The sequence below is a fragment of the Condylura cristata genome, unplaced genomic scaffold, assembly GCF_000260355.1.
Source record: "Condylura cristata isolate star-nosed mole 26May11 unplaced genomic scaffold, ConCri1.0 scaffold00023, whole genome shotgun sequence".
In the NCBI taxonomy this organism is placed as follows: Eukaryota; Metazoa; Chordata; class Mammalia; order Eulipotyphla; family Talpidae; genus Condylura; species Condylura cristata.
Genome location: NW_004567124.1, coordinates 24,425,557 through 24,440,334, shown reverse-complemented (window position 1 = coordinate 24,440,334; position 14,778 = coordinate 24,425,557). Strand labels below are relative to the sequence as shown.

Below are 14,778 nucleotides of genomic sequence, written 5' to 3'. Positions count from 1 at the left end.
AATTTCTGGCTTAAAACAGAAAGCTTTTAGTAAACTCAGAACTGTCTGATTTAAAGGATGATCTTAGAAATACTATTTTTGACTAATAAAACAGTACTTTAAAATAAAGAAAAAAAGGATGCTCAAGAGATAGAGACACTAAATGCAATGTATGAAGTGACTGTGAAATGAAATTCAAGAAAACCAAGTAAAAAAATATAAAAGAATATGTATGATCAAGGGAACCTGAATTTATTCATATTTGATATTATTCAGTAATTATAATTGTGCAATGTGGCTATACAGGGGAGGGGAGACTCCTCAGCTTTTAGAAACATAGATAGGTAAAATATATTTTGGATTTCCTTTCAAATAATGTGGGGGGGGGGACAGGAAAAGAATAATTGGCCTAACTTCTCCCTTCTTGCTCTGTTCTTGTTTATTTTTTCTTGCAAAAGTTGTTCACCCTTGCTCTGCTTATCTTTCCTTGCAGATGAAACGACAGAAAACCAAGAGAGACTGAGAGGTAAGAGGAAGGGGTTAAGCACACTCCCATTAACATAATAAATATAAAAAGCATAGCTACTAGATACCATGACAGCTGTGGAGAACACCAAATTTGGGGGGGAAATGGTATGTGACTGCATTTCCTGGAAATTCCCAATTCTTTCTCTGAAATACTGCTGATACATACCCATTAGTCTCCTTTCTTCCTTAGTATCATCTTTCCTCCACTCCTATATAAGTTCCTACCTAATTTTCTGTCACTTGGCCAATGGGTAAGGCCTTCTGCTGCCTGAAGCTGGGCTTGTTTAGGTGTTGAATGGGTAAAAGAAATCATCTGGACAGTAACAGGAGGAGATTGGTCACACGTTGCATAGATGTTCATTATACTATTGTCTCTGCTTTCATGTATGTTCAATGTTTTCCCTAATTAAAAACTATGGCACCGCTGTTAGACACTTGAACATCTATACTGGCTACAGGATTCAAAATATTTTTTGCCCTTCCCAAAGTGATATACTTATCACAAAATAGCACCCTCTGGCTATACTAAGGAAGTTCACGTAAAACCTTAAAAGAGACAGGATATTAAGCAAGACTTATAGGAGTTCTGCCAGCAAAACATAGGAAAGAATGTGTACAACTGCTTGAAGGTAATTTTTTGTTTTTTGTCTTTTTTAGTTTTTTTCTGAACCCAGTAAAAATCCATTGTAATGAGGGCCCTCCCTGGTGGCGCAGTGGGTTAAAGCACTGTACTAAGAATCAAAAGCTACTTCCGCATGAGTTCGATCCCCGCTTGCCCCGGTGTTCCACATGGCATGACAGACCTCTCCTGACCCACCCACTGCTCCCCTCAGCAGTGTACTTCATTGATCTGCCTGTTCTGCTCCCCACTCTGTCTCTGGTGAATCCTCTCAACCTCCGCATCTCTGGCCTGTACCCCAGTTCTGTATGAATAAATAAATAAATCTTAAAAAAAAAAAAAACCATTGTAATGATATAGCTAGAATTTTCCAAGAGAGATAGGATTGTTCTTTAAATTTCTTCTTTTAAGTAGGCTTTTGTGTGTGTGTGTGTGTGTGTAGCTAGAGGTGTGGGGGTAAGAAGATTCCCCAGAGGTAGAGTAGGGAGCAAAAACAGGTGGATTTACTGAAATGCACTTCGAAGGGGAACAGCAGGCAAGACATATGTGGGTTAGCTTCCTGGCGGGGGACCAAACTCAAATATTAGCAGTGATAGCATTGAGACTTAACCCCTTGGCCACCAGGGAGGCCACATTCCTTAAATTTCTTAAGACAGATACATATAAATGAATTGCTACAAAGAAAAGAATGAGGTTTGGATTTTTAAAAGAAATCATAAATGTCAGTAAGAAGCAAGATCTAAATATTATCTCTATAAAAGAGGGAGGCTCCAGATTCCCCTTACCTAGTTAAGGGGCATAGCTTAGTAGTGAGGTAAAGCTCTAGAACACATAGGAGAAAACAGGAAGAGAAACCTGTGAGGGAGGGCATGCTTGCTTCTCAGCTTTGTACTTGCAACAGGGGTTTTATGGAAGAGACATGAGCAGTCAAACTACACAGACATACTTGAAAGAGACACATACTTGGAAGAGACATGCGGGTGAGAAACATATGAGAAGGCTGACAACGACAACCTTTTTCTTGACTTGTACTTTGGTCAAAATACTTAGTTACAGTAAATTTGAATAAAAATAACATTTTAGGTTTCATTAACCTACTATAGCTAGGTACTTTGATCAAAACTAAAAAAATTTAAGAGGACCCTCTCTGCTGGTGCAGCACTACAAAGCTAGCTGTGACTGCTTCCGCAAGAGTTCGATTACTGGCCAGAGGTGATCCATGTGGTGCAGCAGACCTCTCCTGACCCACCTGCTGCTCCCCTCAGCAGTGTACTTCATCTGTCTGCCTGTTCCGCTCCCCACTCTGTCTCTGTGAATCCTCTCACCACCCCTGCACCTCTGGCCTTTTCTGTATGCATAAATAAATAAATCTTAAAAAAAATTTTTTTACTACATTTTCAGTGTAACCTACCTGCAACTGCATGACCACATAGTTGAATCGATCATTCCTTCCACAGCCAATAAATCTACAAACATGGTCTTTCCCTAGATAAAAAGAAAACAATGGAAAAGGTTATACTATGGGTTCTCTTGTAAAATATTAGTAAATTTTGTATATTACTCTTTGATTCAATATAAAAGGCCTGCCTTAAGAACCTTAAGGATAGAAGATCTGTATTATTTAATTTTCTACCCACCTCACCCCTGACATTGCATTTTTCCTTGTGTTCTCAAATATATGCTTATTAAATGAGTAGACAAAGAGAATAAATGAATGATAATTTATGTCAGGAAACAATTAAGAGGTCATTTCAAATCAATCTGCCCATATATTATACATGTGCAAGTATGGAAGAGTAATAAATAAGAGCGATTTTAAGAGTATAAATCCTGAATATTAAATTTTTTAAAAAGATTTATTTATTTGTGTATACAGAACTGAGGTACAGGCCAGAGGTGCAGGGGGTGAGAGGATTCGCCAGAGACAGAGTGGGGAGCAGAACAGGCAGATCAGCCAAGTACACTGCTGAGGGGAGCAGAGGGCAGGTCAGGAAAGGTCTGCCAAGCCATGTGGATCGCCTCCGGGGCAGGTGGGTATCAAATTCATGCGGAAGTGGCTTTAGCTTCTTAGTGCTGTGCTTTAACCCACTGCACCACCAGGGAGGGACCAAAACCTGAATTTTATCTACAATCTTCCATTCACTTCTATATAACTTTGGATGGTTACTTAATCTTTCTGGGGTTCAATGATTTGTATTAGATCAGTGGTTTTTCAACTGAGCTTCAAGTGTGAAATCCAAGGAAAAGATATCTAGAGTGTACAGAGATGCAAAAGGGGAATAGACAAAAAATCTAAGATTCTTCCCCTAATTTAAAAGAAGCAAACAAAGATCCCAAGAATGGACCAAACCTGGTGGGTTCCAGGGCCAAGAGGGAATTAGGCTAGAGTAAAGTAAATGAAAGGATAGAAAGCAGGAGACAGTGCTATAGATGGAGGCAGGCACTAGATCCTAAAGGGTCTTGGACTCCATAAAAAGGAATCTAAACCACATGTATAAGTTAACGTTTTCCAGTCCAGTCTGTTTATCTGTTATCACCTTGGAAACTTTTTTAAAGACTAAATTCTATTCTGAATTAGAATCTGTGGGGGAAGAACAGGAGTTTTCCAAAAGTTCTTTAAATACTCCAAAAGCAGACAGGCACCGATTGATATTTGAATTGGTGGTGCATTAAGAAATAGCTAAAATAGGGCTCTCCCTGGTGGCACAACTGGTTAAAGCACTGCATTATGAAGCTCTCTGAAGCCACTGCGGCACGAGTTCAATCCCCAGCCAGGGAGCTGACGCACATGGCGTGGCAGATCTCTTCACCACCCGCTACTCCCCTCAGCAGTGAACTCTGTCAGTCTGCCTGTTCTGCTCCCCACTCAGTCTCTGGTGAATCCTCTTACCCTCCACACCTCTGGCCTGTACCCCAGTTCTGTAAGCATAAATAAATCTTAAAAAAAAATAGCTAAAATATATTAAGATATAGAAAAACACACTTAGAACACTGCATTTTAGAACATCACTATGGTGACAATGAGGATAGACTAAAAAGGTCAATTCTGGCAACAGAAAGGACATTCTGGAAACAGTTAAAATATCCAAGATAGAGAATAAGGGTTTGAATTTGAAATAGTAAAGACAGAAAAAATAGGATCAGAAAGATACTAAAGATGTAGTTTTTTTAATTAAAAAATGGGACAATCATATGAAAAATTTTACCAAAGTAAAAGAATATCATGGCTTGTATAGATTTTAAGGTATATTAGATTTTAAGGTATACTAGAAAGTTGAGTCAACCAGCTGAACTCAGTAGACAATTGTAATTACAGGCCTGGTGTTGAGGCGAAAGGCTAAGTTCTAGAAATACATTGGGGAGCCCCTAGCTCATAGAAGGTATATGGAACCATAAGCATAAATGTAAGGTTGCCAAGGAAAAAAAATAAAGAACAAAAGAAATCTAAGAACAGATTTTTAAAAAATGGAATATTTCAAGCATGAGGGAAACAGAGAGGAATAGAGTGAGAGAGAGAAGGAATTTATAAGAAACTCAAGAGCATTTTAAGGTGGAAATGTCCAGTAACAAATGCCACAGACAGGCTGAGAAATGTTCTTCAAAGAAAAACTCAGGATGTGACTACTTAGTGGAAGGGGGCAGAAACCCAGACTTTAATAAATTTAAGAGTAAACAAAGTATGACAGTGAACAAAAAAGGTTGCCTGTAAGTGAGAAAGACAAGATTTGGTAGACTTATGAGAAATATACTGCAACATAAAACATTTAACATAGAATTTGTCCACTGGCTGAAATAAAATGTAAATACAACTCTGACTTACTTTAGTTAATAATTCGATACCTCTCTTTTATATTGGGTTACCATATTGTTCTCTCACTTCTGTGATTTTGTGGAAAGGGGCTGTAACTAGTAAGAACAGGTGCAGCGGGGCAATGACAATGTGAATGAATAATGCATGTTCCTCACTTATTTCACATGTTTGCAAAACTATGCCATCTAGTTAATTGTACTAAGAATCAAAGTATGAAATAATGGTTAATTAGTAACTTACTCTTCTCAACTTCATAGAACAATAAAAAGGATTTTCCTCTTATTACCCATTCTTAAGAGTCCATCTTCCTATTATGAAACATTTAAATTCAACACTTCTATTATAAAGACATTTCAACCATCTAAACCCAAAAGGTCATAATAGAATTAACTCATCTGGAATGGTATTTTTAAAATATCCTTACAAGATATACCAAAATACTATTTATTTCTTGACATTAAAACTAGTACTTAAAAAAATAATAACAAAATCATACTGGAGACCTATATCGGGTAACCAAAACACAAAGTCAGCAGGAAATGTTCTAGGATTTACCAAAATATCTTCACTGCTTTAGGTAAGAGTTTAACAACTTCTTATACTTCATCTTGTGCTAAGTGTACTACCACTCTTATATTTTAAGTATACAATTAGTGAAACTACTTAATAAAGTTATTCAATAAATATGTACAAATTTTTGGCAAAATGGAGAAAATTCATTTTATTTTGAACAGCAACTCTTCACACCTAGGAGTAATTATTAACGTAATGTCTATAATAACTAGTAGTAACAAATTACTCCATGAGTACAGAGACTGTTTCCATCTTGCTCTGGTACCTAACACAGTTATCTGGCCAATAATGACACAATCAGTATTTGTGATAAACAAATTAATAGAAATGACAGTAGCTAATAAAACAAACTTAAAAGAAAAGCACATTGTGTCAAGTCTTAAGTACTTTTGAAGTATTCAGCTTTCCCATCTTAATAACATAAATTAATATTTTTCAGATGTGGAGACTTAGTGAGGCTAAGTACTTTGTCCAAGATCCCACAGTTAGATGATGATGAAGGAATACGGTTCCCATACCTTTGCTCTTAATCACTATATTTGAAATAACTGAAACAGATTTTTAGTCTTTTAACAATAGTAAAATTAAAAAGGAAATAAAACTGTGACAAAATACATACAGGAAGAACTATTGCATGCCAAGTACTAAACTAGGTAATAGGAATACAGATAAATTAAGAAAGATTCATGCTGTCAAGGAGTTCATAGTCCAGATATTTGAACAACAAAAATGTAACACAACATCACGATCTCAGCATTAACAAATTAATATGAATACTACACAGATTTGAAATTTTTGTTTGAGACTTTACATTTTAAATGTGTAAGATGAGAAGAACATTCTAAGAGAAGAATAACTATAAAATATGAAGGATCCAAGCATAAACAAAAGATGATGTACAGAACTGATAAGCTATAGGACCAATTAAAAGGTGGGTATAAGTGGGAAGCATATTGAGACAAGAAAAGTAAGCTAATGCCTGATATGCCAAATAGAAAAATTCAGATTTACTTATTATTAAATGGGGAAGTAGGGACGGAAACAATGCAAAGGTTTTCCAGCATGAAAGTCACATGATCTGGCTGGCTATGCTTTGAAAAGAAAACTGAAGTCCATTATACCTCTAAAGCTTTCTAACTCAGTGTGAAGGAAAAGATCATGTGCCAGAAACTTGAGTTTAATACCTACTTTTTAAATATAGAGAAAACAAAGAGCCAGATAAAGCCAAATTGATTTATTGGTAAAACCTATACTCCCCAAATACAAACAACAATATAAAACAATACCTCAATACATAAGTTAAAAGTAATAGTCACTTTTCTGCCTGTCAGCTTATAAATCTCTACAAACAACATGAGAAATAACAAAAGCACATACAGCAAAGTATTGTTGTAGAGGTGAAATCAGCTAAGGTATGTCTAATACTTAATGTACTTCCTGGTAAATAGTAAGTGTTCAATATATGTTCCTTATTATTAATATCACCAAAGTATAGTAATTGGGAGCACTAGTTTTGGAATAAGAAAAAGCTAAAGAAAAGTTAAATCCTGACTCCTCTACTACTTTTGTGACAGTGGACAAATTATTAAACCTAGGAAAAGTCTCAATTTCCTGTAGAGGGGAATTTTGTGGTAAGATTAAATCAAGTAATATATTTTAAAAATACACTTTAAAAACAATATCAAATACAGAAAGTATGATAAATACAGACTGTTTTCTAAAGAAGTCTATGTCTCATTTTATTACCTATGTTATTGGAACATGAGGGAGTTCCCACTTTTCTATCCTTACCAATACTTGACAGTGCCAGACTGTTTTATCTTTGCCAATTTGATAGGTATGAAATGATGCTTTGCAATAATACGCATTTCTCTAGTTACTAGTAAGGTTGGGCATCTTTTCAATTATTTGTTGATCACTTAGGTTTCTATTTTTAAGAACTGCCCATTTTCTTACTAGCCATTGAATTAAATCCTTTGCACCTAAGTTTTCTAAAAATTTAAGCTGTTACTGGTTCTCCAACTCTGTATTTTTTCTCTCCATATTCCTGGTGCCACATAACTCTCGAACTCTAAGGTCCAAACCCTCCTTAATTCTCTCCCTTAGGCTCATCAGGGAAATTTGTGGACCTTTATCAGCCACAATACCTTGTTATCTTCCATTCATGCTTGCTGTTAGGCTTGTTTTTGACCTAACTCCTTGATTCTGATAACTGATTTTTCTGTCTGGTTCCCCTCTTGTTGATCCAAGGGAACTTTTTATGTATTTCTCTTTTTTTAATGTTTCATACAACTTTCTTAAAACATTATCTGCAGTGTTATTATTCATTCTTTATCAGTCTTACTTGACAGTAAGCTTCCAAGGACAAAATACCAAGCCTTGCTTATATATGCCTTGTAGTCAGCACAGTTGTTCAAATTTATCAAGTATCTAAGAAAGAAAGAGAGAGGACAGGAAAATAAGGATTGGTAAACAATCCATACTCTGAATTTTTAGGGTTAAGGCCATTTGCCCTTTTCTCCACTATACTCTCCTCTTCCTACCCCCAACAGGCCAAAAGTACACCTGTGCTTCATCTCTTAGAGACACCCTTCTGTACTCATCTGAAGTTGATTACTCAGGACTATCTACCTCCTATTGACCAGGTTCACCTTGCATATACCCCCCATCTTCCATTTTGTCAAATCTAATTGTATTACCCTAGACCAGACCAAACATGTGTCATGTCAGAATCCACACATTATTCATAGGATACTCTTAAAATATTACTTTCATATGTTATTTGCATATTCAAGAAACTATAGGTCATAATGCCTGGGGAAACAAGTGTAAAATGAGGGGCCTGGAATTTAAGATTGGTTCTACATTGTTTAGCAAACTTCACTTCCTTCATTTCCTTAACATAAATTATATAATCTAATGAAGTGTCTACTTCTCAAATGTTCCACTTTGTGCTCATATTATCTTCCTTAATCTCAGCCCCTTAAATCAAACACAACTCTTAAAAGTGTAAATATTCCTCTAGAAGGTAATAATGCCAATTAAAACTCAGGATTAACTTCAAGCCAGTCACCTAGCAAAGCCTTGGGAAGGAAAAATAAACAAAACAATTAAAATAATAGTTCTGTGTAAGAAAAGTAAAGTAGGGCCCTCCCTGGTGGTGCAGCGGGTTAAAGCATTGTACTAAGAAGCTAAAGCCACTTCAGCATGAGTTCAATCCCCGCCTGCCCCAGAGGTGATCCACATGGCGCAGTATACCTCTCCTGACACGCCTGCTGCTCCCCTCAGCAGTGCATTTCGTCAGTCGGCCTGTACTGCTTCCCACTCTGTCTCTGGTGAATCCTCTCACCACCCCTGTACCTCTGGCCTGTACCCCAGTTCTGTATGTATAAATAAATAAATCTTTAAAAAAAAAAGAACAGTAAAGTAAGGAATAAAGGAATAAAATAGCACTAGAGAAAAAGGGTCAGTAAAGGAGCAATGTTCACTAGGAGTCAGAGATCATCAACCACAAGTAAATATGATGGGAATGTATTAGCATATTAAAAAAAAAGAAGTAATCTGTGGTATGTCCACTCAGAAAAGATTAGAATTTGGATACAAAAATAGTATCTCTAGAAATTATAGGCAAGGCAGCACCTTGCTAGTTAAAATATAGATTTGAACTGTGATATGAAAAATTAAAGCAAAGTCTTTTTGTAAAGGAATAAACATGCTATGCTATAAACTAAATGCATATAACCTAATGAATCTCTGTGGTTTTACAATGTCATATCATCAGCTACTATTCTCGCTTCCAATTTAAGAGCCTAAAAAATGACTGCAGATTGGTAGTGTGGTTGTTCTATATTACAGCAATATATATTAGCAAGAGTAACCATATGAAATTTTTACATGCCTTGTTGCTAAAAGAAAATAAATGAAAGAGTATCACCCATTTTCCTTTTTAAATAAATGAGCCATCTGGTATTTATTACCACCTGGTAATACATTGAAAACTGAGTTAAAAGTACCCAAAACCAAAAAAAAAAAAAAAAAGTACCCAAAACCACTAATAGCAATGCTCTGGAATTCAAAAAACACATTTTGGTCAAGTATAAATTAGCAAATACTGGGATTCTGCAAAAGTTGGGCGACTGAACTGCTATGGATATCACAAAACCAGTTTTACCTTTATCTATTTAATATATTCTTCAAGGTTACCCTCTCCCCAGCAAAATATTAAAAACACACCATTTAATGATAGGAACTCATGAAACATCTATCACATGAAATGAAATGAAAAACAAAAGGCTTTGTTCCTGTCCTCAAAAAATTTACAATCTTGTTGGGAAAAAATAGATTTGTTATAGAAGACTAATTAATGTGGATAGTGTAAAATAAAATGATAGATTATGAGAAAAAGAACAGATTATAAGGAATAGATTTATTGGATTAGGGTTATAATGCATTACAGGGCTTGGAACTTGATTGAGTTAACATGTTACCAATACAAAAGAAGAGATGTCCTCTAAACCAAGTTTTTCCAACAAGGGTTGTCCAACAATTGGATTAGTCAACACCACTTATTAAAAAGACTACACTTTCTCTACTAAGAAGTCTTTATAATTTTATGAAAATATATAGCTATATTGCTATGGGTCTATTTTTGGAGGCCTTATTCTATTTCATTGATCTTTATGTCTACTTTGCCAATACCAAAGTCTTATTATGGTAGTTCTGTATTTAGGCTTTTTTATTTTTTAATCATGTGGCTTGATTTTTTCCAAATTATTTCTCTTTTTCAAAACTGTCTTGGCTATAAAGATCCTTGGCTTTTCTATAGATCTTAGAATCAGTTTTTCTATAACCACAATCAACACTGATGGGATTTTTATTGGCATTAAAGGTAAATCTAAAGGACACTTTGGAAAGAATGAATATCATTACTATGGTGAACTTTCTAATTCATGAATATGTTCTTTTAATTTAAATCTTTGATTTTTTTTTTTTTAGTCAAGATATTAGTCTTCAGCACAAAGATCTTATATATTTTCTGTTACACCTAAGTATTTCATTTTGGGAGAGCTACTGTAAATGGTCATTTTAAAATTCAGTTTTCAACTGCTTACCCTAAGTCTATTAAAATGATTGCTTTTTGGGCCTCTCTGCTATCAAGTTATCACCTACAGCATGAGTTCAATCCTTAGCCAGGATGAGCTAACCCTCATGGCACAGCAGACCCCTCCTATCTCACCCACTGCTCTGCTCAGCAGTTTATTTCAATAGCTCCACCTGTTCTGTTGCCCATTCTGTCTCTGGTGAATCCTGTCACCCTGCACCCTCCACCATTAGTTCTGGTCTACATCCCAGTTCTTGTATGCATAAATAAATAAATCTTTTTTAAAATAAATAAAATGGCCCTCCTTGGTGGCGCAGCGGGTTAAAGCGCAGCACTAAGAAGCTGAAGGCACTTCCGCATGAGTTTGATTCCTGCCTGCCCTGGAGGTGACTACATGGCGTAGCAGACCTCTCCTGACTCGCCTGCTGCTCCTTTCAGCAGTGTAGTTCGTAGATCTGTCTCTGGTGAAGCCTCTCGCCACCCCTTGGCCTCTGGCCTGTACCCCAGTTCTGTATGCAAAAATGGATAAATCTTTTAAAATAAATAAATAAATAAATAAAATGATTGCTTTTTTGTGGGTTTCCTTACATCTCTCGCTAAAGTCATTTTAGAATTTTTGTGTGGTTGTAAATTCCTTGGAATTTTCTACATAAACCATCATGTCATATACAAACAGTATAGAAACAGTTTTATTTCTTCTTCCATCCTATGTCATTATCTCTTCAAACAGTTTTGAGTATCATATTTATTTTCTTCTTAATCTGTGTCTCTGATGACACAAATGTTTGACCTTGTGATACTGTCTCATAGATACCTGGAGCTCTGTGTATTTATTTTTGACCTTTTTTCCCTGTTGTTTAAGTTGCATCATTTCCTCAAGATATATTTTCAAGTTCACAGGCTCATCTGTCAAGTCCACTCTGCTACTGGGCCCATTCAGTGAGTTTTTCATTTCCATTATTGTATTTCTCAGTTCTAAAATTTCCATTTAGTTCTTCTTTATGTCTTCTGTTTCTTTGTTGAGACGTCCTATCTTCACTCATTCCTGGATCATGATCAAAACAGCTGATTTAAAGTCTCTTTGAGATAATTTTAACGTCTGTGTGATCTTGGCATTGACATCAGCATCTATTTTCTCACGTGAATGAAACTGTTCTGTTATTTTTAAGGTGGGTGATGTTAGATTATACTCTGGGCATTCTGGTATTATGTTAAGAGACTGTGTCTTATTTTTAAGTTCCTTGAGCATGTCAATGTTTTAGCCAATTAAATGACCCATCTGGGTTAACACTTCAAGCTCTAACCAGTCTTCTGTGGGTTCTATTTCCAATTTTAATTAGTTTGCAATGCCTCTGCAGTCATACTGAATGTTTCATAACTTCCCATGCATTTTCCAGTCTGGAACTTGGGGATGGTCAATCCTATAATTTAATTTTCATTTATATATGCTTACTGGGTCAGATTTATGCATACACAGCTCAGAGGACCATAGGCAACTTTAAGTAGTCAATTTCCCACGCTCCTCACTGTACTCCTTTCAATACCCTAGGATTCCCCTTTTCCAGTCTCTCAGAAGAAAGCTGAGACTTCATTAACACCACTCTACAGTATACTTTTAATAACTGAGCCCATATTAAGGCCAAGCAATAGAAGAGCAGAGGGAGAAAAAAGCAATGGGATTTGCCCCATTCTCTTGAAACCATAGCTCTTCCAATCTGAGAGGACGGTTCCCCTCCCTCTAAGATTTAGACCTCTATGACATCTGAGGCTTGAGGCCTAGGATACAAGAAAATGAAAAAGAAGAAGGAAAAAAGAGAAAGACGTAGGACTGCCACATTTTCTCTGAATATTAGGAGACCCCCTTTCCTGTTCTTGAGTCAGAACTAGAGGACTTTTCCTGGTGCTTTTTCTGTCCATGTTAATGACCATTTTCAAGTCTCAGGTTACATTACGTTCAGGCTGGGGCATACTGGAAGAAAAAAATTGTAAACTCACCGCCGCTTCAGTGGTACTTTGAATTCTGGTCTTCTTCCCCAATCTGCCTCCTACTATTTACTTTTCAGAGTCCTCAAATAGTCACTCCAAGCATTCTGTCCAGGTTTTATAGCTGCATTCAGTGGAAGAGACAGGGTGAAGTGTGCTTACTCCATTTATCTGGAACCAGAACCTGGACTATTGTTTTTCATAACAAACTTTGTAGAACTGATTGATTATTGTACCTATTTTTATAACTTTGATTGTAAGAAATCAAAAATAAATCCTATAATAATCTTATTGAGGGAAAGAAAATAAGCACGCTAGTGGGATCATTTTTTTAAGTATATATGTATATTTTAGATATTATATGCTTAGGAAAAAAACTCTTAATTGTATTTAGCTTTATTTCTTTAAGTTTGATATACCTATAACTAGGACTGTTATAAAATTTTAAAAAAGAAAAATAAGTGTTATCCCAATGTCTGAGGCAAAGGAAGCAGACAGCAGATGAGAGGGCATAAACTATTTTAGAAATAAAGTTCAAAATGACTTAACAGTTTCAATAAAAGTGATCAGAGAAGAGTTGTCAATACAAGGCCTTTCATGCCATGTTAAGATGATAGACTTTATCTGAGAAAAAGGAAGCCCTGAATTGTTTTTAGAAAAGGTTGGGGAGTGACATTATTAAACTGTTATGTTTGAAGGATTATTCCTGTTGCAGAACAGAGGTACATGGAAACGGAATCCTACCACCTTGGGGCAGGGGTTCTCATCAAGTTGCAGAGTTGTACAGAGAATGACCCACACATTGTTAAGGGAGATAAGTAAGGGAAGGAGATTTTAAACACACACATACACACATACATATGTATGTGGTTATATTAAAATATATAGGTGTGGATAGGTTACTGGATATTCCAGGAATAAAAAAAAAAAACACCAGTTAATCATGGTTAACTTTGGAGGAGGTAAGGGGCTAAGAGAAAGTAAACATTTGGTTTTCATTTATTCTTTTGTTTGGTCTTTAAATATTTTACTATAAACATTTATATCTGCAAGAAAAGTTATTTTTAAAAAAAGAAAATGGAGGGAGTTCTTACACACAAACTACATATAAAATGGATTTGAGATATTCAAGTAAGTACAGAGTGTAGCACTTAGTAACACTGTCCCTACCATATAGTAAGCTGTCGAACACTGCTACAGATCTCCCCAGAAATATTTCCAATAATTTAAAGTAAGTTCACAACAACTTTCTAATTACATTATGCTATAATACACTGTACTAATTTACCATTATTTTCAAGCACATAGAAATTTAAAAAAGAAAAAGAGTAAGAATAGAGGGCCCTCCCGGGTGGCACAGAAGTTTGAAGCACAGTACTACAAAGCTAACTACAGCCGCTTCATACAAGTTCGATCCCTGGCCAAGGAAGTCACATGGCCAGTAGACCTCTCCTGTCTTGCCCACTGCTCCCCTCAGCAGTGTACTTCGTAGACCTACCTATTCTGCTCCCCACTCTATCTCTGGTTAATCCTCTCACTGCCCCTGCACCTCTGGCATTTACTTATATGCCAACTGGTAGGAAGGAAAATAAAAATACATAAAAATCCTAAAAAGACTTCCTTTGATAAAAAGATACACTAAATATGAATTACAGTAATTTTATGATACTCTGAATTCCCAAGCCATTAAACTCAGCCATTAAGTCATTATATGTAGAGACAAAAAACACCTAAGCCAAATATAAATCATTTTCCTGGAAGATCCAAGAGACTATCTTTTATTATAAAAAAAACTAAATTTCTGGCCCTCCCTGGTGGCGCAGCGGGTTAAAGCACAGCACAAAGAAGCTTAAGTCACTTCCGCATGAGTTCGATCCCTGCCAGCCCTGGAGGAGATCCACATCGCGAGGCAGACCTCTCCTGATCCGCCCACTGCTCCCCTCAGCAGTGTACTTCGTCAATCTGCCTGTTCTGTACCCCACTCTGTGTCTGGTGAATCCTCTCACCCTCCGCATCTCTGGCCTGTACCCCAGTTCTGTATGAATAAATAAAATAAAATTAAAAAAAAAAAAAAAGCTTTTGCACTTTTGCAGCAGCAACATGAATGGGAAGGGACTATGCTTAGTGAAATAAGCCAGAAAGAAAAAGAAAAATACTGGATAGTTTCACTCATAGCAGGAGTAT

The 14,778-nt window shown here is 36.1% G+C and overlaps 1 protein-coding gene across 2 annotated transcripts in view; it reads right to left on the bottom strand.

Annotated features, from left to right (window-relative positions):
* The window catches only part of TTBK2 (tau tubulin kinase 2), a 122,145-nt gene that overhangs the window by 63,082 nt on the left and 44,285 nt on the right, over nt 1-14,778 (bottom strand). For both annotated transcript variants that reach the window (XM_004687872.2, XM_012728667.1), the window contains one exon: nt 2,538-2,611. In XM_004687872.2, coding sequence (XP_004687929.1) covers nt 2,538-2,611 — 74 coding nt within the window. The remainder of the gene's footprint in view (nt 1-2,537; nt 2,612-14,778) is intronic.